General features: G+C 33.3%; 2 protein-coding genes, 1 long non-coding RNA gene and 2 other non-coding genes across 6 annotated transcripts; all 5 read left to right on the forward strand.

Annotated features, from left to right (window-relative positions):
• The first annotated feature begins 1,304 nt into the window (after positions 1 to 1,304).
• TRNAL-UAA (transfer RNA leucine (anticodon UAA)) lies at positions 1,305 to 1,387 on the forward strand. The gene has a single exon. It is a non-coding gene; the product is annotated as a tRNA-Leu (tRNA).
• Positions 1,388 to 3,223: 1,836 nt separating this feature from the next.
• TRNAL-UAA (transfer RNA leucine (anticodon UAA)) lies at positions 3,224 to 3,306 on the forward strand. The gene has a single exon. It is a non-coding gene; the product is annotated as a tRNA-Leu (tRNA).
• Positions 3,307 to 4,928: 1,622 nt separating this feature from the next.
• On the forward strand, positions 4,929 to 8,307 carry LOC112018271 (proteasome subunit beta type-5-B). 2 transcript variants are annotated; one of them, XR_002883589.2, is made up of 5 exons: positions 4,929 to 4,988; positions 5,132 to 5,277; positions 5,415 to 5,529; positions 7,126 to 7,260; positions 7,342 to 8,307. XR_002883589.2 is itself a non-coding variant. In XM_065777736.1 (5 exons), exons 2-4 carry the CDS (start codon positions 5,146 to 5,148, stop codon positions 7,137 to 7,139), a joined length of 276 nt encoding a protein of 91 aa, XP_065633808.1. In that variant the 5' UTR covers positions 4,929 to 4,988; positions 5,132 to 5,145; the 3' UTR covers positions 7,140 to 7,260; positions 7,342 to 8,307. The 2 variants fall into 2 exon arrangements, 1 of the variants encoding a protein (XP_065633808.1); XM_065777736.1 differs by having other exon boundaries at positions 5,400 to 5,529.
• Positions 8,308 to 8,357: 50 nt separating this feature from the next.
• On the forward strand, positions 8,358 to 8,974 carry LOC136069333 (uncharacterized). The gene is made up of 2 exons (XR_010630566.1): positions 8,358 to 8,517; positions 8,606 to 8,974. It is a non-coding gene; the product is annotated as an uncharacterized LOC136069333 (long non-coding RNA).
• A 4,265-nt stretch (positions 8,975 to 13,239) lies between these two features.
• On the forward strand, positions 13,240 to 18,671 carry LOC112018272 (receptor protein kinase-like protein ZAR1). Its single transcript, XM_024050788.2, has 2 exons — positions 13,240 to 14,989; positions 17,647 to 18,671. The coding sequence occupies exons 1-2, from the start codon at positions 13,474 to 13,476 to the stop codon at positions 18,282 to 18,284; spliced, it is 2,154 nt and encodes a 717-aa protein (XP_023906556.1). The 5' UTR covers positions 13,240 to 13,473; the 3' UTR covers positions 18,285 to 18,671.
• Positions 18,672 to 26,683: the final 8,012 nt, after the last annotated feature.

Consider the following 26,683-nt stretch of genomic DNA (forward strand, 5'->3'; position numbering starts at 1 on the left):
CTTAGTACGGTAGTCACTCCACAAGTATAAATGCTTATCAAGTGTGGGGGGTAAGGCTGTGGTTTAAGTCTCTAGGAAGAAACTTCACACATATATACACTTAGATTAGGTTAGAGTATAAATTCTATCTTGTAAAAAAAAAAAAAACCTTTACAAATTGATGTGGCAATTAATATGATTTGTGTATGTCAACAACCTATTAAATGCATTTTTTAGTTACTTTTGTGATTGGTAATACATCTTTATAAGTCTTATGTTGTAAAATTTATCATATTCCTAACAACATTCATTCAAATACTTGTTTATTATCTTCTTAAAATATCATTAATCACATCATTGCTACATCGTTTGTAGGTGTTTTTGTAATAAAATTTGTTATACCTTTAGCATTCCCCCCACACCCCCCCCCCCAAAAAAAAGCATATTACAAAATAAAAGAAATAGATTTTTGTTATAAAAAAATTATGATATTAAATACTAGTGAAATATTACTTAAGTGATGATAAAAATGTCCCATTTAAATATATCGCCTTATACTTCTGAATTTTTTGGGCTGCCACTATTTGGCATTTGACTCAAATTGGTTCTGTAGTATAAAACGTAAGCGCAAGTAGTGTATGTTTTATTGTGCGCTGGTGGTATCATTGGGCTTATCAAATCTGTACCTTGAAGTGTAAGACAATAATTACACACGCGAGCCTCTTTTTATCCAATGAAAACAAAAGAAACATACATATATGCATGAGGGTAAGTGATAACTATTTGCATATTGAATATTTAGTATTCGTGTTGTACAACTTTTTATATTTTTAGTTTTTGGAAAATAGAATATATTTGTAAATCTAAAAAAGGAAAAAAGAAGAAGCTCGTATTCAAAACAAGATATCAACTTGTACCCAATTTTGAACTTTTTTTTTTGGGAGAAGGAACCCAATTTTGAACTTATTGTATTAATTGTCAATTGTGTAGCATTTAACAAACGTGATAGTAGGCGTAAAGTATATGTCTAATCAACAAAAAATGAACGTGAGATTGTAGAAGTATTAATATTCAGAACTGTAAGCGGAGATATAGTTGAGGGTCGGGGTCATAGATTGCCTGTGATCATTTGTCGCAAGTGCATGTCCACGTTCTTCGCATGAAAACTAATTCAATTAATGCATGCGATGATGTGACTCCAAAAGTTTGATGGGCTGTGTTCCTAATTTCCATTACAAGCAGCTGTCTTTGATGGGGCTTAGACATTATTTAATTTCCCTATGTTCATATTATCATTGATAGATTTGCGTTTCATTAACGTACAAGCTGGTTTGCCCGAGAGGTTAAGGGGGAAGACTTAAGATCTTCTGCACATAAGTGCGCATGGGTTCGAACCCCATAGCCAGCACTTTTGCACAAAAAACATTTATATTGTTTCCTAAGTTTTGGGTATTTATTTTCAGGCAAATCCATTTTAACAAAATTGTCCAAATCCAGTGTCAATATCATATCATTGCTCCTTGGGTTCTGCCAAATAAAGGAGCCCAGCTAGACAACAGCTACGATTGCCAGATGTTTTTTGCTCATATCAGCAAAGCTGATTATAACCCTACAGTATAGTTTGAAGTATTTGTTACATAAGGGTTTTTTTTTTTTGGGTCCTCCACTCGTGATATGAATCAAATCCTTAAAGGACCTTAACCCCACTTTAAACATAATTTTAAGTTTAGAAATTAAACAATCGAAAATATTTAGCAAATGTAATTTAGTACTTAATCATTTTGTGGGTGTAAATCTCTGTATTTAAATTATATTATAACAGAGTAATCCTCTAATTCGATATTCTTAGAAAAATATTTTATTCAAATGTTATGCCAATGCAATATTGATTCAAACACAAATGTCTTCCCCTTTGGATGGAAGACAAATTGAAGATCTTTGTAATGGAATTGCAATTAACAAAATGGTTCATTTATATTGTTTTCTAAGTTTTGGGCCATTTTAACAAAATGGTCCAAATCCAGTGTCAATATCATTGCTAGTTGGGTTCTGCCAAATAAACGAGAACTACGATTGCCAGATGTTTTTTACTCATATCAGCAAGATGATTTTTTTTTTTTGGATGAAATCAGCAAGATGATTATTACCCTACCGTAAAGTTTGAAGTATATAATATGAGGCATTTGATGCATAAAATTTTTCTTTTTTTGGTCCGCCACTTGTGTCGTGATATGAATCAATTCCTTAATCCACTGTAAACACAAAACCTCAAGTTTGGAAATCAAATAATTGAAAATGTTTAACACATGTAATTTTGTATTAATGAATTTGTGAATACAATTTTCTGTAATTAAATTATATTACAACAGAATAATCCTCTAATTTGATTTCCTTGGAAAAGTTTTTGATTCAAATGTTTTGCCAATGTAATATGGATTCGAACACAAATGTCCTCTACTTTGGTTGGAAGATGGATTGAAGATCTTTGCCATGAAATTGCAAATAATCTCTAGCTATGCGCTTAATAGAGACTTCTCATTCTTCATTTCCCTTGTGTGTTTTTAGAATATTCTTGATCTTTGTAGATTTTTTTGTGAAAATTCTTCAGGAATTTAGAGCTTGAATCCGATGAAAATTTGATGGATCAAAGTTTTTGGAGGCTTTAAAGATTAATTCCAATAGAATTTTAAGACTTAGAAGGATGATTTGAATGAATGTTCTTCATATTCAAAGATTTGTGGTGGATGTTTTTAAAGTTCTTTGAAGACTTTAGAACTTGATTTCGATAGAGTTTTGAGACTTTTGAATGTGTTTCTATAAGATTGAGGAAGACCTCTATCTATAAAAGTTTCGAGGAGGTTTGAAGACACATGCAAATTTAAATGAATGAACTTTATGTCTTGTTCTCTAAGAGACATATGATATTATTTAAATAGCCAAAGTGTTTTAATTTAAAATAACACATGACAAAATTCAATTAGACTATTTATATTATCTTAAATTAAATTATCTACACATGTTGACATGTGATTTGATTTTAGTTATTCTTTGTAATTTTTATTCAGTGGTACGTGGAAATTTTTCTTTGGTCTTTGAATAATTGGTCATTTTGAATGTACTATAAATTTAATTTATAAATGACGTGGCACTTGTGGCAATTTGTGAGTGGTTAGAAATTTTAACCCATTTTTGCATTTGGAAATTTTCCATTGGTCTCTGAATAATGATGTGACTCAATGTACAAGCTGGTTTGCCCGAGAGGTTAAGGGGGAAGACTTAAGATCTTCTGCACATAAGTGCGCATGGGTTCGAACCCCATAGCCAGCACTTTTGCACAAAACGTTTATATTGTTTTCTAAGTTTTGGGTAATTGTCAGGCAGACCCATATTAAAAAACAATGGTCTAAACCCAGTGTTAAATTAATATCATTGCTCTCGTTGGGTTGTGCGTAATAAATGAGCCCAACTAGAGAAGTTGGAAAATTTCGCAAGTTTCATTGGAAGAACTGCGATTGCCAGATGTTTTCTACATTTTTTCTTTTTTTTTGGATAATAGATGTTTTCTACTCACATCTGAGCCAACAAGATTACTATTAACCCCACCACACCTTTGCAAAAGCATCTATGATAGTTGATGAATTAAAACTCCTTTTTTTTCGGTTGAGAACAGGAGTCGAAAGCTACATTTTTTTGGTTCATTGCAGACATATTGGCTTTACGGGCTGTACAACTGACAGTAACATTTTCAATTTCCTATAAACCCCTTTCCTTTTCATGATGGATGGAAGATTGAAGTGTCTTTATCTGATAACAAGAGATTTATGAATTGAGCCCCTCAACACTCATAAAACGCGCACTGGCTATAATTGTATTGTGCAACAACTGTATATGGTTGACAATTTGTTTGTGTTTGTCGTGTTATGGACCTATGGTAAGAGTGCTTGAATACATATAATCCAGCCCTAACATAATCCATTTAATAATTATGTCAAAATCCCTCAATTCCGATACAACTCGTTTATTAGGCAAATACAACTCATTTCAACTTATTTAATATACAATCTAAGAAAAATAAAGCCAAAACAAAAAAAAAAAAAGTTTAATTTTTCTTTGTTTTTTGTAAAAGGGTAAAGAACATTAGTTTCAATGAAAAATTTACCAATATAACCATTAAAATTCTTTTACTTTTATATTTATAATTTATATGTATATTAGATAAAAATGACATTTTTCATATGAATCAGGGTCATTTCTAGACTACAGTTGATTGTGGGTTAAGTAGGTTAACACATAATTAACTAATTTATTAATCATGTTAAAGCATGTCGACCTGCTTTGTCATAAATTCATGTATACTAAATACTAACCCACAAAAAATTGTGTCGTATTCGCAAATTATGACATACATTATCACCCCAATTTATTTACAATACTCTTTTAATATGTTACGTTACATTCACAAACGTGAACCCACATGCTTGTGACTCATTACATAAGAAATAAAATTTTCATCTAAGCCGATTTGAAGGAATCTCTTCCAATTCATTACGTAGCATCTTATAAAACTATCCACACATATTATTTAAGTAAGTCACATAACTCATCAATAATTCATTAAGTCATGTGACTAAAAGAATATGTGAATGGTTTTATCACTTTTATCACAATCGACACATGGGTAAGTTAAATGAATTTTCCTCCAAAATTGGTTGAGATACCACACTCACTACCCAAACCTTGACTTAATTATCAGAACCACCAAAAAAATAAAAGGGCGCTGTTGAAGGCCCAAAAGCCCTTGAAAACGCTTTTCTTGTAGACGTAAAGTCAACCCAAACAAATGCTAGCCCATTTCAGATTTCATTCAATGTGGGCTTGGATAAACCACTTTTGTATACTAAGCAAAACCCAACCCATGTTTACCCAATTGTCATACTAACCTGGAGAACAAAACCCCATTACTTCTGAAAATATGAAATAGATTCAGCAGTGTACTCGGTACTCCGAAGGTAATGCTACAACCATCTCTCATCTCAGTGATTTGAAATTTTCGTGTTCTCTAAGGCTGTGGAAATAGCTTATTAAAGCTTTGATTTTTATGTTTATATTTAAGTGTAATGATTCGTAGACTGAAACCCATGACTTGTTACAGTTTATTATAAAAGCATGAAGCTTGAGCTTGATTTTGGTGGTCTTGGATCAAATGCACCACCACTTTTTGGGTCGAGCTCGAGCAGTGAGTTTCTTGATGGGTTTTCAGCCACCCCATCCTTTGAACTTCCTCCTAGTACTATCGATGTGAGTTTGAATGTGTTTAGTGTTTTGTCTAATTTCATATTCACGAGGGAAAAGAAAGTAGAATGTTTTATTGGCTTAAATATTATATGAACTTTGTTTGTTTAATCCTTTTGTTGTTTCAGTTTGATGGATTTCAGAAAGAGGCTATACAGATGGTGAAGCCAGCAAAGGGAACAACCACACTTGCATTTATATTCAAAGAGGGTGTTATGGTTGCTTCTGATTCTCGAGCTAGCATGGGTGGCTATATCTGTATGTTATATTTGTGTTCATTCTTTTTTGATCTTTAAAATAAGTATAGGTTTTTGATGCTGATTTTTGTACCTATCGAGTTTCATTGTAGAAACTAGACTTGTTGGTGACCATCCTTCTTTTCTTTCTTCTTCTTCTTCTTCTTCTTCTTCCTTTTTTTTTTTTTTTTAATTTTTTTTTGGGGTGTCTAGAATTTGGGATTAAAGCTTTGTTGTTGTTGTTGTTGTAATGTGGGTGTCTAGAATTTGAGCGAATAAGTCTAGTGCCACAAACTTTTCCACAACTTTGTTACGTGGCTACTCGCGATTGGTGAAATCACGGACCCATTATTTTATTTCCACCACTCACGAGTTGCCATGCAGCAAAGTTGTGGAAAGATTTGTGGCACTAGACTTACTCAATTTGAGCACCTAACTATCCGTGTGTGTGTCCTGGACCTTGTGGATCTCATGAGGCCTTGGGAACTACTAGACGAACCCAAGGGTTGGTCACACAAACATGCTCACACTTGGCTTGGTCTTAACAATTTTCATTTTTTAGTTTAAAAAGCGTAGCCTGTATGTGTTCCTGTTTGAGATAGTTGACCAAATAATGTTGCAAGTTACATTAATTGTAGTGTTTGATTGTGTTGTTTTTGGATATGAAAGCCATGTTGCATTTACTCTGTCCTTACTAATCTTATCAGCATCATAGTCTGTAAAGAAAATCATCAAAATTAATCTTTACATGCTTGGCACTATGGCTTGTGGAGCTGCTGATTGTCAGTTTTGGCATAGAAATCTGGGCATTAAGGAAATGTATTTAAATATTTTATGTTTTTTTTTTCCCAAATTTATAGTATATAGTTTCAGGCATGTTGGCTACAAATAATTTTGAGTCAGTGAATCAGTGATTGTAATCTATGGCATGTTGGGTACAAACAATTTTGAGTCAGTGAATTTATATCTATTATGATAGATTAGTATCTTTAACTCTGTGCTGTCTACTTTGTGGCGCTGATGTTGTCAAGCAAAGTTGAAGGTGCTAAGCGAACTTTTTTAGTATAGTGAAGTATAATGCTTTGTTTATACAGATAAACAATAATGGATATCAATATTCATTCAATGGCTGAGAGTATCGTTGGTTAGAAAGTGGTGTAGTGGTGGCGGTTTCTACATACTGGGTTATCTTGACCTTTTTTTCTTTTTTCTTTAAAAAAAAAAAAAAAAATTACATGCGTTTTCATAATGACACTTATTCCTTACTTCTTTTCAATGATGATTTTGGAAATGGTAGAAATAATAATAATCCCTCCCAATAAGGAAAATGAATATGATTGGTTAAAGAGTCACCTCTAATTTGACTGTTTATGTGAAGTGAGATAGGCATGTTTCTTAATTATCTTAATTATTTAAGTGGTGGCTTGTCAATTGCCATGGCCCAATGAAGAGACCATAGCCTAGCCATAGAAAATGGTTTGGTCTCCTGGGCATGACCTGGTGTGAATATGACACAGGTAGTTCCATATTCTTAAGTAAATGGATCCTTTGAAACCCAATATCTTATGTTTTTGTTCTTTTGTCACATCCTAATTGACACTTTCTTGGCATTATTTAGTGCCAACTGCATGAATTGGCAAACAAGTGCAGAATTTCAGTTACCGGGGCATCAAAGTTGTTGGCAAACATTCTGTACTCTTACTGTGGAATGGGTTTGTCTGTTGGGACCATGATTGCTGGATGGGATGAAACGGTAAAAACATAATGTATTATATCATGTTTACATTTTCTCTTAATCAGTCTCTTGTAATATGTATATTCTATGGGATTATAGGGTCCTGGACTATATTATGTGGACAGTGAAGGAGGAAGGCTCAAAGGACACAATTTCAGTTGGATCTGGTTCACCCTATGCTTATGGTGTCCTGGATAATGAGTGCTCGCCCTTTGCCGTTATTCTATCTTGCCTAGTAATCTACTTGAAATTTGTTGAAGGAAACAATAATGTTGCATTATTGACAGTATTTTGTGAAATTTATTGGAAGTAGGTGGTATTATTTTCCTTGAAATATCAGATACAAGAGCAAAAAATTAAAACATATATTAAGTAAAGAAAAATCTAGCCACTGAGCTTTAGCTCACCTGGCACCTCCTACCCTTATAAGTGCTAGGTGTAGGATAAGGTACTGGGTTTAAGACCCATTGGGTGCATGTGTAACTTACCAATTAAAAATAAAAATAAAGGACTCTGAAATTTTTTTACTTCTTGGACTTGAATTTTGCTTTTGGGCAACCATATGTGCTGCTTCCACCCAACTCCTCCCTGCTTTTTGTCAGGGTTTATGGATGTATGGGAGGACTGGATTGTGGACTAAATATTGAAACAACTACTAGAACGTTGTAATTGCAGGCAATAATATAGGTGCTTTGTTTTAGCAATTCTGCACTTGATCAATTTATATAGCATTCAATGTGCAAGATGCTTGAGAATTGAGGTGCATACAGGATGCCACTATCTAGGAACTTGGCCAAGCAGGCCAGCCGTGTTCATATTGGTTAAAGTTTGTCAATTTGTAAAACAAACTTGTATGACTTGCATAAGCATAGGAGCATGCTGCCTTATCCTGCTTTTCCTTATTCCACACCTTTTATGTTAATTTGAACCCTTTTTTTCTTTCTTCATTATTATTTTTTAACGAGATAATTAGTATTTTTTTCTGTTCCATTATCTTGTATTTTGTGCCAAATTTATTTGAGTCAAATGTATTCTTATATATATATATATATATATATATATTTTTTTTTTCTGTTTTCTATGGTGTGCTGAAAATGTATTCTTATATATATATATATATATATATATTTATTTTTTTTTTCTGTTTTCTATGGTGTGCTGCTGCTTACACCAGCTATCGCTATGATATATCAATTGAAGAAGCTGCAGAGTTGGCTAGATGGTCTATTTATCATGCAACATTCTGTGATGGAGCCAGCGGTGGAGTTGCTAGTGGTACTCTCTCTCTCTCTCTCTCTCTCTCTCTCTGTGAACACCACACATCCATGATTACAATATGATTTAAGCTTGTTCTTTTTATCAGTTTATTATGTGGGGCCCAGTGGATGGAAGAAGCTTTCTGCAGTGGTGATGATGTTGGAGAACTTCATTACAAGTACTATCTGGTTATGCCAAGTACAGTGGAACAGGAAATGGTTGAAGTAGCTGGGGCATAAGGTTCCTTCTGAACTTGGACCCTACTGTAGATTCCTAGACATGCTTACTAGCCAGAAACTCCTTCAAGCACATGTATGATCTGTTGGTCTTTGAAACAATTTATAGATAGACTAGTCTTTAAGGTTATCGGAGTCCCATTATTCATGGCTATATAGTTTTATTGGGCAGTTTGTTGTTGCTGATGTTCACAAATTTTGATCAAACTCTAATTGATTTTACTATATTAATCTCTCTCTCTCTCTCTCTGATTTTAGTTATCTACTTATCTCTGTGTTCATGGAAATACAGAATAAAACTCTTGCAATAGCTCTTGTGGGGCATTGGTGAGGATTGACTTATTGGGTCAATGACTATGGTGGGGGGAGCCCCTGATGGTTTAAGGTAGGTCGGGGATTAATTTTTGTAATTCTACCTAACCACCCCCCACCTCTCCCCACCGCTCCTTCTCTCTTTCTCTCTCTCAAAAAATGAAAACAAGAGTCCTTAATAGGAGACTTGTAGTTGTAACCAAGGTTTATGGTAATAAACTATTAGGAAGGAAGAACCGAGTAAATACCCAATAAAATGGAACTCTCAAAGGAGATTAGCTTTAGAATGGGCCACCGGGTGGCTTATATTTTTGAAAGTATATGTGCATTTGAATGAGATATATTATTTAGAGAACAGCTAGGTTCCAACACTATCACAATAAATCTTAGGTGGCAAGTTGTTATTAATTCTTTTTTTTCTTTTTTGAAAATGATATTAGTTCTAATTTAAATCTATAATTGAAAATATTTTTTTTATCTATCAATAATAACTTATCACATAGTATATATTGTGAAAGTGTTGTGAACATAACATTTTTCTATTATTTATATTTAGAGTTGTACTAGAGATATAACATTTTCAAAATAGCTAAGGTGTCAGATCTTCTTAGGTCCAAATAAAATAATAAAACATTATATTAAGACCCACCACAATTAAAAACAATATTATTGTCACAATTGAAAAAAATAATGGTATTGTAAAAATGTTGGGTCCATATAATTTCTCTTTTATCTATTCCACTAAACAGATTTGTGATTAAAAGACAGGTCACAAATGGGGCACTCATCATGAGCACTGCCCTGCCAGCCTTCTGGCATATTGAATATCTCTACAAATCTCTGTCAGAAGAGATAAGCAAGACACCTCTAGAGGGTGATGGAGAAGGAGAGAGAAAAGTTAATCCAGGTTGGAGAGGTGTTTTTAGCGAAGACAGTGCTAATGACAGTAGGTTTAGTTTAGACCAATGGAATGTTTTTGTTGAGATCACTAATATTATCTACATATATGGGACCCATGGTTTCATAATCTAGTTGAACAACTGAAGTTTGATCTTGGGTTAGAGTTCAATTCATGCTACATCCATTTAGATCCCTTTAGTACAAAGCAAACCATTCTTTTCTACTGATCCCAACTCTTTTCAATCCTTTTGTCCAGGAATATTGCATCCGAATAGAAAATATTAGTGATCATTACGTGCTGGTATTTGATACTATCCCCTCTAAAATATATATATTTTTAAATGGTCTGATTAACAGGTGTCCTTACAGTATTTGTTAATAATCTATTTTAAAAAAGTTTTGATACTATTTTTATGGAAAATATAAAAAATTTGTAAAAAAAATTAATTTCTTTTTTCTCTTTGCAAAAAAAATTTTAAAAAAAATTTCATAAATCAATACTTTTTAGAATATTTGTTAACTTTTTCAAAAAAACAAAGATAAACTAAGTGTGCGTTTGTTTAGCAATGCGTATGTATTGAACCAGGCGTCTACGTTTTTTGGCTGGTCCCATAACACTGTTCATGAACCAGCCAAAGCACAAAAACGTGTGAATAATAGCAAGTGAACAATGTTTTACCTTTTAAAAAATATTTTACTACGGTATTTTCAGTAAATAAGTGGTATCTAAACAGACCCTAAGAAAAAATATACTTGTGAAATGTAGATGTAATAGGGACGTGAGAGACATCACCAAATACCGTTTTTAACATAAGCCAAACGGGGGTAATGAGCACATGCAACTCTCCCATTATCACATGCTATATATACCATTTAGACAAAGATTAATATATAGATCCCACTCACAACTTAGAACCAAGACACAAGGATAACAAAATAATAGTAAAATACTTACCCAAAAACAAAACAAAACAATAGTAGGACATGTTCTCTCTCTCTTCCCGCTTTGTTAGCTTCTAAGCATGTTTTCATGATTGAGAGGGAGATATAATCATCTAGCTGCAGGTTTCCACTCAGAAATTAAATAATTAGTTTACATCATCAGTTGCAAAATGATCATAAATAAAGAAACTCGACCTCTGCTTGAAAATAGGGATGGGACAAAAAAAGCTAGGAGTGGATTAAAATGTGAAATAGAAGTGTCAAAGAAATTGTGCGCCCTAGAAAGTGGTGTTTGTTGCGTGAAAGGGATTGCTCAAAGAGGCAATTTTCTGTCCTCGTTCATCCAAGATGTTATAAAGTCACTGTAAGAACGAAGATTGATAATGGAACTTTGACTAGGAAGTCATTGCTCTTAAAATACGTATAACTTGATTCTGTAACAGAGACTCCTCTACATAATAGTCTCTAACATTTATTTGAGAGAATGTTTTGCATCTGAAATTTGACCTTGAATGTCTAAACAGTGTTATAAAGCTCTACAATTTAGCTATATTCATCTCCTCCTTGATTCTTTGCCTTTTTATCTCCCAAATGTCAAAGTTGCTTTATGTTCTCTCTTTTGCTGGAATTTTGTTGAGATGTGATGATAATAATAATAACTCTGAATTTGGTAATAAATGATTATGTAATTCGATGTGAAGTCCCTTACCTAACAAATTGAAGGTTAATTCTATTTTTATGATGATACGCACATGCATGTTAATGGTAGGCATTTGATGAGAATGGTAACGAGGGCATTGATGTTTTTCATCACTTCAAAGTAGGAGTAGGACCATCCCATCCACCGAGCCCTCGAATCATATGCATACAATACAAGGCTTGCTATTACCGGAATTACTTGCAATAAGTGGACTGACGTCATGAGTGTTATTTACGGTAGATAATATTATATATATATATATATATTAATGGAAATTACGATTCAAACGCACATGCATGTTAATGGTAGGCATTTGATGAGAATGGTAACGAGGGCATTGATGTTTTTCATCACTTCAAAGTAGGAGTAGGACCATCCCATCCACCGAGCCCTCGAATCATATGCATACAATACAAGGCTTGCTATTACCGGAATTACTTGCAATAAGTGGACTGACGTCATGAGTGTTATTTACGGTAGATAATATTTTATATATATATATATATTAATGGAAATTACGATTCAAAAAACCCCAAGTCTTTGTTTGGGTGCCATTACCTTGGCACGAAAAAATTATCAGAAAAAGTCACATTTGGACTTACTATGAATAAGACTTTGGTGATTGTACATTTACCTTTATGTACTTCCATAAAAACACGTATGATTTGACCGTTGAACGTTGAAGTTAGTAGAAGCCTTGTTGAATCGCTGGTAAAATTATACAGTCAATTAATTGCCGGTAAAAATTGAAAATTAGGGTAAAATATAATTAACATTCTTGACATTTGAGTTAATATCAAGTAGTTCAAAACATTTTAGAACTAATGGACTTGGTCCATTAATCATATGCTAAATAGAGAAATTTCATTTTCAAGAGCATATGGTTTAGGGACTAAATTAGTTATTTTTAAAATATCTTAGTCCTGTTTGATGTTAACCCAAGCCTAGGATGCTAACTATATTTTACCCTAAAAATTATTATTATTATTATTCTTTAAAACCCCACAATCTGAACCTAATTGTCAATCCAATAGAGAAAGTATTTGACCTCAAATGATACTATATTAGCGATATTAAAATTTAATAAGTACGAGTCATGTTTTTAAAAAATAACATTCTTACTAAACAAATGAAAGTCGTATGTTAATAAATAATTATTTTTGTATACATGTTTCTTATTTATTTATTAAATTTTGATACAAAATACTTTTTCTACTCAAAAATATTATGACAGTAAGAATATATATTTTTTTTAAAGAAAAAGACAGTAAGAATAATTTAACAGCAAATGAAAGTGGCAGCCCGTGTTTGGTACTGCCATTTTGCCGACAAAAACTTATATTTATTGACAAATCATATACGATAACTATGCAGTAATTTGGTTCAAATCTATTCATAATTATATATTTAAAGCACCAAACACAAAATAGAAACACGAATGGGAAGATTCCTTCCAAATCTTCAAAGTTGCAAGGAGTATAATACAAGTAAAAATGAGCGAAATTTCATGAAACATCAAAAATATACGGGCCTAACTCTCCACTCTAACAAGTCACATAATAAAATCACCAATCACCATCATAACTCGAGACAATAATACAAACCAACAATAACACACAATCTTTTCTATCCTCTCTGCAATTGCAATTGCAATTGCTTTTCTTCTACTTCCCTTCTTTCCTTTCCGTTAGCTAGTCCTCTCTTCTTTTGGCGGGACCGTGGCCCCTACCAAAACCAAAGTCTCTTTCTCATAAATACCGCCTCCCTTCCCAACCAAACCCATTCCCCCCACACACTCAAAAAATAAATCTCATCTGCCCTTCTCTTTCTCTTCACTCTGTAAACAATTGCTTCACTCAAGCCGGGGCAGCCACGTCACCAATAATGAAAAAGAAGAGCCACCTCAGTCCCTTCTCTGTGTTCATAATCTTCTTACAGTTCACTCTCGCTCTTTCTCTCACTCCAGACGGCCTGTCGTTGCTCTCTTTAAAGTCGGCCGTCGATCAAGACGGCTCCACTACGGCTTTCGCCGACTGGAACGAAAACGACGCCAACCCGTGTCGTTGGACCGGCATTTCGTGCATGAACATCACTGGATTCCCCGACCCGCGAGTCGTCGGAATCTCCGTCGCCGGAAAGAATCTCCGGGGGTACATTCCGTCGGAGCTCGGTACTTTGGTTTATCTCCGGCGACTCAACCTCCACAACAATAACTTCTACGGTTCGTTGCCTTCGCAGCTCTTCAACGCCACGTCGCTACACAGTATCTTCCTCTACAGTAACAATCTCTCCGGTTCTCTCCCTCCTTCGATCTGTGCTCTACCTCGTCTCCAAAACCTCGATCTCTCAAACAATTCCCTCTCCGGACCGATATCGGAGTCCCTCAAGAACTGCAAGCAGTTGCAGCGCTTAATTCTCGCCAGAAACAAGTTCTCCGGCGAGATTCCGGCGGGAATTTGGCCGGAATTGGAAAACCTCCTCCAACTCGACCTCTCCGGCAACAATCTCTCCGGCACAATCCCCGACGATATCGGCCAGCTCTCCTCTCTCTCCGGCACGCTCAATCTCTCCTACAACCACTTATCGGGAAAACTCCCGAAATCTCTCGGGAATTTACCGGTAACAGTGAGCTTCGATCTCCGAAACAATAACCTAAGCGGCGAAATCCCTCAAACGGGGTCGTTTGTAAACCAAGGACCAACCGCTTTTCTCAACAACCCGAACCTCTGCGGATTCCCGTTACAAAAAACTTGCCGTAAATCTCAACAAGACTCGACACCGAGTCCAGATTCTTCTTCTAATGGCGAAAATAGTAACAGCAACAAAGGGCTGAGTCCCGGTTTGATTATATTAATCTCAGTTGCCGACGCGGCTGCGGTGGCCATCATTGGCTTGGTGATCGTCTACATATACTGGAAAAAGAAAGACAACGCTAATGGCTGTAGCTGCACTGGGAAAAGCAAACTGGGTAGCGGCAATCAAAAGAGAGCGCAATTCTGCGCTTGCTTGTGCGCTAATGGGTTCAAGAGTGAAGGGTCGGAATTGGACGAAAGCGAGAGAGTTGAGAGAGCTGGGAAAGGGGAAGGGGAGCTGGTGGCGATTGACAAAGGGTTCACGTTTGAGCTGGACGAGTTGCTGAGAGCTTCGGCTTACGTGTTGGGGAAGAGTGGGCTGGGGATAGTGTACAAGGTGGTGCTCGGGAATGGGGTGCCGGTGGCGGTGCGGCGGCTGGGCGAGGGCGGAGAGCAGAGGTATAAGGAGTTCGCGGCGGAGGTTCAGGCGATTGGGAGAGTGAAGCATCCGAATGTGGTGAGGTTGAGAGCTTATTATTGGGCTCCTGATGAGAAGCTGCTTATTAGTGATTTCATCTCCAATGGCAACCTGGTTACTGCTCTTCGTGGTGAGTACTGGTTTCGAATTCTATTGCTCTTTTTACTTTTTTGGATCTGTTGTTAGTTTTTTTGTTTGTTGGGTTGTTTTTTTTTTTTTTTTCACTTTCTTTGTTTGCTTGCTTGTTTAGACTGTAGAATGTAGTTTTGGATTTGGGATGTGGTTGGGAAAGGGATGTTGGGTATTTCTTTTTTGGATGGGTATAAAGTACTGTGCAGTATCGACAGGAAAATTTTGGAGGGTCCTTAAAAACTAGCGAAAACTTTGGCTTTGTTTGGAACTGCCAAGCACAGTTATGTGTTTGAAAGCAAAAACATGAATTTTTAATTTGGACCGATGTTTTCTGTTCGCTTTCACTTATTTTTAAAACTGGAAAATAGTTTTGAAAACATAATTTAACAACTATTTTGGAAAAACAATAACAGACACTATTTGGTATTTGCCTATTATTTTATAGCAGTGCTAAGATATTATTAGTTATAATTTGGACCACCAATAAATCTCAAGTTTGTTATGAAAATATTGTGAATAAAGTATTTCTTACTTTTATATAGATCCATTCTTGAATAATTCTATTACCACATAAAACTTCATAGCTTTTGCCACAAGTATTTTACATGATAGACTTTGATTAGCTGCAAGTCACCTTTATATGCACCTACTAATTTTTCTTTACCATGATAGTGAGTGGATAATTGTGATCAAAGTTGTAGAATTTAATGTGGTTTTTAGAATTTTTGTTCATTGTTATTGTTCACTTCTCACTGTTAAGCATTACGTTTATAATATTTTTATAATATTTTCATAACAAATTTTCAATAATAAATTATTATTAGTTTTAATATGAATTTCTTATTAAAATTATTTTTTTCCGGTAATAACATATAATTTAGAATTTATTGTAAAGCGGTAAAAAAATATTTTCGACATGATATTTCTCATCACTTTAATAACTTTTGAATTGACTATAATACGTTGTGAATTGAAATTGGGTGTGTCCATCACTCACGATGGAGCGCTTTAATTTGGTCGGATGTTTTCTATTTTCACCTTTTCAGTTCTTATAAAGCTTGAAAACACCCAATAAAACAGAATTTAAGAACTATTTTGTGAAAAGGGCGTAGGATTAGGACTCAGAGGTTGAAATGGGTGTGTGTCCACTCACGATGGATTTCGTCGGATGTTTTCTATTTTTACCTTTTCAGTTCTTTTAAAGCTTGAAAACAAAACACCCATGAAAACAAAATTTAAGAACTATTTTGTTTTAAAAAAATGTTAATGAATGTCTTTAAAGTATTGTTAATAATCTATTTAAAGAAAGTTTTTATAAAAAAAATAATTAATATTTTGATTATTTTTTTTTATTTTTCATAAAAATAATATCAAATTTTTTTTAAAATAAATTATTAACGAAGTAATGTGAGCTTTTTGTGAAAAGGGCCTAGGATTAGGACTGAGAGGTTGAAATAGGGCATTGATTATCTTCGGCAATAATGCCGTCCGAGTAGGGAAGCATTGATGTTTTCGAACACCCATGGTGGGCTCGGCCTACCAATACCATTGATTATATTGGACACCAAATGATGGGTCAGTTTACCCTTCCTTTCTTTTTCCGCACCTTTCTCCCTAGTTTTGCATTTGGTCACTCAATTTAATCATAGTTTCTTGCACATAGAATGGGGGAACCCCCTACGACCATAATTATACGATCTGCACATTCATTCAATGAACTAGAAGTAGAATTATTGATTAAGTGATCATAATTACAGCTAACTGTTAGTCGGACTTACTACTTTGGCACAAAACTTTACTACCTATGGACCACGTGGATAATATGCTGGTGATGGGCTGGCATTGATGCACTGATGTGGGCTTGAGTACTTTTACGGGCTCAGTCAAAGTATGGTTGGTTGGGATAATTAAAATCAATGAGTTCCTGTTATAAGTTCAATCAATGGATTCAATGCTGGGGTAGCCACATGCAGACCCTTTACCTCATTCATTATCTGACATTTTCTTTTTAATATCGAGATTCTGGAACGTATCCTTGTTGGAGAACATTATCCAAAACCGGCTTTTGATTATTTTTTTGAGAGCGGTTGCTCAATGTGACTTTTCTACTAGGTTGCTTTTGCTTCAGAAAAAAGACAAACTTTTGTAGCGGATATAAAAAATGGCTTTATTTGTTGGTCTTTGTTAAAGCCTATTGAATAGTGAATACTCCCTAAAATGATTTTTTTTTAAAATAAAATAAATTTGTACACAAATATATATATAAAAAAAAATACATATAATCACAAAATTTATAAATAAAAAACAATAAATTATTATATATTTTTATTTTTCAAATTTATAAATTATAGTTTACTGTAATTAAATATTTATTATTTGATAACAAGATATTTACGTAAAAAAGACAGTCACTCCGTTGACGAGTTGGGACCTTATGGTCTCTTCTTGCTGTTTCTGTGTTCTCAAGTCATCTCATGTCTCACTTGCTTGACCCACATAGCTCGTAGACCTTACCAAACTCCTGAAGAAAAGGAAAACAAAAATTATTGACTGTTGACAATTTTAATTTACCTGCAATGTGTTTGGGCTCTGTAACTTCAGTTTGATACAATTAACTCTAAATAGTACTAAATAAAAGTACATGTATTCTTATAGGGAGAAGTGGTCAGTCATCTTCAAGCCTCTCATGGTCAACAAGGTTGAAAATTGCCAAGGGAGCAGCCAGAGGCTTGGCCTACCTCCACGAATGCAGTCCAAGAAAATTTGTCCATGGTGACATTAAACCATCAAACATCCTCATTGACAATGAATACCAAGCTCACATTTCTGATTTTGGCCTTAACAGACTCATTAGCATTACAGGCAATAACCCATCTTCCTCTGGTGGCTTCATTGGTGGAGCTCTACCTTACCTAAAGTCAGTCCAAACTGAGAAAACAAACAATTACAAAGCCCCTGAGGCTCGAGTAACTGGAAGTAGACCTACACAAAAATGGGATGTCTATTCTTTTGGAGTTGTGCTACTTGAAATGCTAACTGGGAAATCACCAGAGCTTTCTCCAACCACTTCAACCTCCATTGAAATTCCGGACCTGGTAAGGTGGATTAGGAAGGGATTTGAAGAAGAAAAACCATTGTCAGATATGGTAGACCCTATGTTGCTCCAAGAAGTACATGCCAAGAAAGAAGTTTTGGCAGTGTTTCATGTGGCCCTTGCTTGCACAGAGGCAGACCCTGAGATTCGGCCTAGAATGAAAACTGTCTCGGAAAATATTGATCGGATTGGAACGTGAGAAAGTGATATCATGACCATATGCAAAAATCTTGGTCATTTTGTACTGAGATTTTCTTCTGGGCAATTCTTTTGTCCCTTGGTGATTTTTGGAAATCAGAATTTTGTTTAGGCCACGGTACAGAGATTTGAAAAGCCAACGTTTTGTGGACCAAGGCCCAGGAATTCTTTTTGCAAGTGGATCAGCTGTTCAGGCCATCATTTGGTTATACATTTGTTTTTCTTTTTTTTTGTGGCAATTAAGTAGCTATATTTTGTAATTTAAAATTTATCCATATTCCTCAAGAATATGGACTTGTAATAATAATGTTTTTCATATTCTCCTCATTTTTTTAAAAATTGCAATTACATGTTGTAAAATGTATTTTCAAACTCGATCATGTCAAAAGTGCTCTCCTGATTACTTCGATCTAGTCAAGTTTTGAGCTTTATTTTATTTTATTTTTAAAAAAAATACTAATGTCAAAGTATAAGAGATAACCTCATAACAGTCATTGGTACACAAAACAGAGGACAGGAACAAAGCAGAGACTTACAAATAGTCTTGCCAATAAAATAAAAAAAAAGGCAGTCCTCAAGGGAGAAGAAATTATGCAAAGGTAAAACAACTAGATTCCAAGAAGAGTGGCCCTTTTAAAGTGGTGGAGAGCCCAATTTAGAGAACTTTAAAATTGATTGGGTGGGCGCGCCAGCCCGTTCAGTAGTACGCATGGGCTTAGGCCCCAGTAGCAAGTAACTGTGGTTGTCTGTCCCTAGAAACCATATTGTGAAACTACATTCAATTAAATTTGTAAATATAAAACTAGTCTCATCACACGCGCTTCGCGCGTGCGATATGTCTTTTTTTTTTTTTTTTTTTTTTATTAGTGGTCTTATTTTGTAGAAAAAAAACTGTGTTTTATTTATTTATTATATATATAATTTTTATTTTGAAAATCTAATTTATAAGTGAATAAATCAATTTGAAAATTAATATGAGAGTTGTCCTATTTTTTAGGCAATATTTTAATGGGATTTAGAGTTGCATTTTTACTGGATTGCCCTTTAATTTTGTCTTTACTTAAACATAAAAGTGTAGGGGTATTTTTGAACTAAAAATGAGGAATCCAAACAAATAAAGCCCCTTAAATAATAGTATAGATAATCCTTATAATTTTTATTTTCATCAATTAAAGAGTAAATGTTTCTCTCATGGAAGTATTTAATTAATCATGTTGCTCTCACAATGTTGGGCATTTAGAGTATGTTTGGTAGGAATGATGAAAAATAGAGAGATAATTGATAAGTGGAAGGAAAGAATATATTTATATTTTCCTTTTATGTGTGTTTGGTTAGAAAAGATGAAAAAGTGAAATAATAGAAAATAAATATGTATTTTCTTTGTTTGCTTAAGAAGAAAGATGAAAGAAAATAATTGATAATTTCATGTCAAATACTCTGGTGAAAATGGGCTTTTGCTCTTTTTTTTTTTTATTTATTTTTATAATTTTTATTTTATAAAAAAAAAAATTAGCAAAATGCCCCATATCTGAAACTATTTAGGAAAATGGCCATATTTTAAAACTCGATTTTCTAAAAATTGAGTTTCAATTTAAAACTCGATTTTTGGACAATCGAATTATAGCGAACTGAAATTTTTTTTAAAAAAATAAAAATTTTGGAACTCAAGTTCCTTGAAAAAATTCAAGTGGAACTCGAGTTCCATGAACTCAAGTACTTTACATGGAACTCGAGTTCCAAAAAGAAAAATTTCTAAGTCCACATTCGTTATAACTCGATGTTCCAAAAATCAAGTTGTACATTTAAAACTTAATTTTTAGAAAATTGAGTTTCAAAACAGGTGCATTTTCTTAATTAGTTTCAGACATGGGGCATTTTACTAGATATTTTAAAAAGAAATGGCAAAAACCCATTTTCTCCCAAAAACTCTTATAACCCTATTATATAAGAATCAATATTTTATTTGTTTTCATTGTACCCATAAAACGTTATATCAACAAATTAATATTAGGATAGATACACATAGTTAATTATGTGCTAATGATATTTTAAAAATCCCAATAGACTATGAGACTTCATAATATAATAAACTATGATGACTTCATATATATACACAAATTAATATGCCATTTTGAATATACACCACTGTAAGTTTTTTGAAAAATCTTCTCCACTTTCTCCGTGTGTGTGTGTTAAAAATATTTAGTATTCTAAAAAAAAAAAAAAATTAGGATAGATGCACACAATTCATTACATGCTAATGATATTAAAAAAATCCCAATAAACTATGATGACTTTATAATTAATTAAATAAAATGTAAATAAGTATTAATTGTAATTTTTATCAATGTTGCATTAATGTGAGTGTGCATATATACTAAGAACATTTTCCCTTTCCCTTTTCATCTATTTCCGTATGGAAGAAAATAGGTGGACCTAGGTAAAAAATTTTAAGATCATTTACATTAGCTTAAATGCATTTTTTGTCAAATTAAGTTTAAGAACCCCGCTTTTGTCAGGTTTAACTAATTTATTATTTATAAACAACATTGATCTCTATACTCTATCACTATTCTATTCAAATATTAGTTTCTCTCTCTCCAAATATCATTATTTTTTACTTGTCCTTCCCCATCTCTCTCTCTCTCTCTCTCTCTCTCTCTCTCTCTCTCTCTCTCTCTCTCTCTCACAATGCATGAGGTAAATCATCTAGATAATCATGGTTTTTGAATACTTAATTAATTGTCCATAAAAAATTATGAGTTTGAACTTTAAAAACTCTTATTACCTCTAGAAGTAATCTGTTCTTAAAGTAGCTTCAAAAGGGTTTGGAATTAGTACTAATCCTCAAATTGATTAGAAAATCAAGTTAAAATCATAGTAGTATTCAAAAATTAAGAAAAACTAGGATTTTAGTCAAAGTGCTGAAGAACCCAAATGTCAAACGACATTTTAATTTAGAATCTTAAGATTTTTAATTTGGCTTCATTTGTCAATTCAAACTCTTATCCAAATGACCATAGAAGATAAACATGAGTTCAAACGCTTGAGAAAGATGAATGAGAGGAAAATTTAAATTTCCTACACTATTTTTCTTTATAAAATCAAGAAAATAAAAATAAAAAAGGCTTTCAAAGAATTTGTGAGAGAGAGAGTCTTGCATAGAGAAATCAGGTTGTTTTTGTGCAACCCTACTTTTTGCATGGATCACAAATAGAGGTTGGAAAAAACTCTATTTTTCTATCTCTAGATCCTTCTTTATCAAACAAGCTTCCATAATCATTTCACCAAAACCCTAAATAATGAGAGTTCATCAATTGCTTGAAACATGTCTTAAGTTAGGTTTGAGCGATGCTACTCACATCTACACAAAAAGTGAAGAAGGCTAGCGGTGCATCTCAGAATGATGCTTAAGCCAGCAAACCCACAAAAGAGAAGGAAATGAAATTTTGAAATAAGTACAACAATATATAATTTTGAATCACAATAGTGGATAAACTTGGAATGATGTGGTGAAGGAGAAATGAACTTTTTGTCTGTGCTTTCAAGCACATAGAAAATTTATCATAGTATCTGTTGAATGTATTGAACACAAACTTTTGTATGGAAACTCGTGAAGATTTGGTGATATTTGTGAGATAGGTGATGATGTTTATTTTTTTGAAGTTTTTTTAGGATTTTTGTAGCAATTTAAAGGTACTGCAAAGACACCCCCCCCCCCCCCAAACACACACACACAAGAGAATGACTTATTCGATCGATGAGTATTTGGCTAAGTTAGAGCCTTGAACAATGGATTTCATAAAAAGGTGGGTTGTTTTGGCTTTGTGCCATTTGAGGCAATTTGGCTGTCTTAATCCCATATGGTATCTTCTTTTAAGGTAAAATCATCATTTAATGATGATGGGTTCATTTGATGGAAGAAGTTGGGTTGATTTGGTTCTATGTTGTTTGGGCCCTTCAATTGGCTTAATCCTATTTGGTTAATGGCTTTAAGGGAAACATGACCCCAAAGACTTGCTAAATCGGTGGAATTGTAAAAAATAACATTAAATGGTGATGAGTATCCCATCTATGGTGATTTCGAGGTTGCTAAGAATGAAATATATCCAATAGAAGTAAAGGGGTTTTATGTGTGTTTAGCTTTTATGCACAATGAGCTATTCATGGACTGATGGGTGTTGCAAATACCCCAAGCCCATTTTCAAAGTTTCTCCATTAAACCTAAGATAGAGACTCTCTTTTACTCTCCAATCCATGGATCCCAAATTTTCCCTTAGAAAAAGTACATGAGCTTGGTCCATATGTTTTGTTTTTTTTTTTTTTTTAAATAAGAATTTTGATAGGCCTAACATATATATATATATATATATACATATATATTTGTGATAGCCACATAAACAAGTGTCATCAACACTTGACATCTCAATGAAAAACTAAGGTGTCTAAACTATATGAGATTGATGCTTGACCATACTATAAGCATTTCATTAATAGGTATCATAGCCATAGGCTATTTTTCATGACTTTCAAAATCATAGATGGCCTTTGGAAGGGGGGCTGGAAGTTTTAGCATGATCATATATAGCACATTTGGGTTCCTCATTCCTAGTAACTCTTTGATGAGTTTTTGACCAATTGACTTACTTTATCTCAAAGGTTTTGTAGGAGTAAATGACGTGTGATTTGGATGGATATAAAGAGAGATACTACAAGTTTTCCATTCGGTTTTTACATATGAAACACAATTTATAGCATGATTTTCTCATTTAAATCTCAATCTTTTTGAGTAATTCTCGATTCTAAGTTGTTGTATGTCGCATATAATTTATAAAGGGACAAAAATAACATAAAATGGAGCCGTGTAGCAAAGGATTAAACCTTCAAAAGATAGTGACAACTATAATTTCAAGATTTTTTTTTTTTTTAATGACCAAATAATAGTGAGGTCTAAATAATGTATAGTGTGTAGTTTTTTGTTTACCACTTTCAATAAGGTTGGACTAGAATTACACCTACCTAAAGTTAGGTTTTATGTCATCTTTTAGGGTATGTTTGGTTGAAAATACAATTAGGTGGATAGAAAATAAAGGAGAGAAAAAAAGGAGCGAGTGCTATTTAATAGGGAGGGAAGAACATAAAATTTTTGGGTGGGGTCTAAGCATTTTCCACTCGGGCCTACAAAAAATCAGCCTCTTCGAAATAGAAAGAAGATAGGCATGAAAACACCTGTTGTTGATGAAAGACAAAAGTGCCTCCAGTTTTTTACTCTCACCTACCTCCAACTAATTCTCACTTTCCCACAGAGCTCTCATCAATCTTCTTCTCTTAACTCCAGCCTCTTCATAGCTCAACGGTAATAATGACTCAGCTTATCTTCTCTTTTTTTCCCTTCTTCTTGTCACTCTATTGGTATTAATCTTCTTTGTTTTTGTTTTTGTTTTTGTTTTTGTTTTTTTTGTTTTTTTTTTCTCTAGTCAAGAATCATGTATCATTGACCCTTTTTTTTTTCCCTCCTCATTGTCATCATTAGCTCTCTTGTTAATATATTATTTGCCTTTTGTTTTCTTCTCCATCCAAGAATCAGGTATGACCTTCTTTTTTCTTTTCTTTTTTCCTTTCTCTTCCTTGTCGTCATTCTCACTTTTATTATCTTCATTGCTATTTGTTTTCTTCTCTAGCCAAGAATCGGATATGACCTTCTCTTTTTTTTCCTCATCCTTAACATCACTCTCTCTTTCAGTTGTTAATCCTCTTTTTTTTTTTTTTTTTTTTCCTTCTATAGCTGAGAATCTTAGGTATGACTCTGAATTTTTTTTTTTTTTTTTTTCCTTCTATAGCTGAGAATCTTAGGTATGACTCTGACCCTTTTCCCCCCTTTCTTGTTGTCGCTCTTTCCGTTTTTAATGTTAAATTTTTTTTTTCCCTCTTTCTTGAGTTTTTGTTTTTTTGTTTTTTCCATATATTTTTTTTTATTCTTTTTCATTTTTTATCTAAACTCTGTGCTCTTTTTATTTTTCATTGAAAATGCAGATAGAAGACTTAGAATCAAGTTGCACGCCATTTGTACATTTTCTTTGTGTTCATTTTACTCAATTTTTGTTTACACAGATTATCTGTGTTTTTTATTTCTAATTTATTTAGTTTTTTTTTACACTTAGATCCTTTGGTAATTTTATTTTTATTTCTTGTTTTTTGCAAACCCCATCTGGGATTATGTGGGTTGTTTAACGTTCATGTGCTTTGATGAGGTTGGTTTTTATTATCTGGGATTAGTTGTGATTGTTAGAATCCGTTGGAGTAAGGTTTTGATTTATTTGTGATTGTGTTTTATGAGTGAAAGAGACCATATGGATTTTTTGAGGTTCATCTGCTTTGATGTGGTTGGTTTTTATTATGTAATATTAGTTTTGCTTGTTAGAATATGTTGGTGCAAAGTTTTGATTTATTAGTTCAAGTGTTAGTGGCAAGAGTAGCACATGTTGATTAAGATTTATGTCTTTGGTTATGTTTCATATTATATATAGACTTATTTCAATAAGCTTTCTACAAATAGATGTACATAATAATTTTCATATGTATTATTATTTACTAGTATGTAGCCCCGTGTTACTGCACGGGAATGAATATATTATTAATCATGAGTTTATTCATGTTTAAAATACTCAGTTAAGTCTAAATTCATATTATTAACCAGAAAATTTCATTAACAAAACTTAGTAGTATATATATTTTACATAGAAAGATGAACCTTGGTGAAAATGTTTATCCAAAAGATCCATTCACGCTTTTGAATCTTCAATCTCTATTGGTGATTGAAATTTTCGTAGCTTAAAAAATTTAAAAATAAAAAAAAAAAAAAAAAACCCTCAGAGTTGTACTCATTTTGTAGTTTTACAATTGGTCATTTTATAACATGGTGAACATTTGTGTGAAAAAAAAATCTCTGAAGTTCTATGGCTGATAAAAGAAATTCTCTCCAATATCTTTTTATAGAAAGATGGGTTTGTGCATGTTTTTATACATCCTTCATAGTTGTATTATCACGAAACAGATCCAATAGATTTAGATTGGTAATACCGATTCCCAAAGTATGAGTGTTTAATGTGTTATTAATTTCATCTCATTGGCTTCTACACATGATAGCAAAATTAAAAATAATTAGATTGTACATGTGTATAGTAAAATTGGACTCCAATTTCAGATTCTAATTGAACAATTGAAATGATAATATATGATAATAACAACAATAGGAAAATTCAAATAAAATTTCGGATTAAATTGTAACAATCTAAATAAAAAAATTCCAGTAGAAAGATAGGGTGGAGTGATCCACTCCAAGAAGGCAACCAAACTTGCGTAAATATAGAATAATAAATCTCTCTCCGAAAAATTTATATTGTTCAAAACTTTTACCTTCACTGAAAATTTTAAAAACGTAGTGACTCACATCTACTATCCAGACATCTACAGCCGGGTCCTCTCCAATTCGCGTGAGATTCCATTGATCACTAAGTTTCTTTGCAGCCTGCAAAAAGTATCATCCATTGGTCCACAGCAGTGCTTTCTTCATTGTTATAGGTGCCAAACCTGAACAAAAAGCCAAATATAAGGATAGTGAATTTTAGGCATAATGTGTATCTAATCACATATTAGCAATTTATAACAAATGTAAAGATGCAAACTTTGTAAGTGAATAGTAAACAAAATTCAGTGTCAGAACCAAGAAGAAAGCACTTTAATTCGAAACTCAGTGCAAATGTAAAGATGCAAACTTTGTAAGCAATTTATAACAAAGATGCAAACTCTGGTTTTGCTATCTTTTTGAAAATTATGCAATGTACCCAAACCAAGTTCTTATCACCGATATTAATCTCTTTAATTTTCACATTTGACTGCAAAATTAAGAAAAAACTTAATTAGCACAGTAATTCACTTGACCCGATACATAGAAGTGGTTTTAATGAGAATGAGCCCACATACATTTATCTTTTTGGAAATTATGTAATGTACCCAAACCAAGTTCTTATCACCGATATTAATATCTTTGGTTTTCACGTTTGACTACAAAATCAAGAAAAAACTTAATTAGCACAGTAACTTACTTGACCCGATACATAGAAGTGATTTTAATAAGAATGAGCCCACATACATTTAGCCACATGATGCAAAATTCAACTTCAATTTTAGATTCTAGACACATGGCACAAAATTAAAACTCTAATTTGGTGTGTACACGTGGCACACAATTAGAGTTCTAATTTAGAATTCAATTCCACACTCTCTCTACTTCACCTATTATTATATATATAGATAAGTAGTTTATTTTACATGACTAGTTATGTGTAATAGTCTTTTTATACTGTCTCTTTGCTAGTTATGTTTGGGATGATTGGAACT

Source organism: Quercus suber, unplaced genomic scaffold (genome assembly GCF_002906115.3).
Source record: "Quercus suber isolate HL8 unplaced genomic scaffold, Cork oak 2.0 scaffold_163, whole genome shotgun sequence".
NCBI classification, from domain to species: Eukaryota; Viridiplantae; Streptophyta; class Magnoliopsida; order Fagales; family Fagaceae; genus Quercus; species Quercus suber.

Excerpts from the sequence above, each read along its gene's own strand:
- LOC112018271 (XM_065777736.1), top strand. The coding sequence starts at position 5,146 with ATGAAGCTTGAGCTTGATTTTGGTGGTCTTGGATCAAATGCACCACCA. Across the intron at positions 5,278-5,399 it reads TTCCTCCTAGTACTATCGAT|TTTGATGGATTTCAGAAAGA; the intron begins GTGAGTTTGAAT and ends TTGTTGTTTCAG.
- LOC112018272 (XM_024050788.2), top strand. The coding sequence starts at position 13,474 with ATGAAAAAGAAGAGCCACCTCAGTCCCTTCTCTGTGTTCATAATCTTC. Across the intron at positions 14,990-17,646 it reads CCTGGTTACTGCTCTTCGTG|GGAGAAGTGGTCAGTCATCT; the intron begins GTGAGTACTGGT and ends GTATTCTTATAG.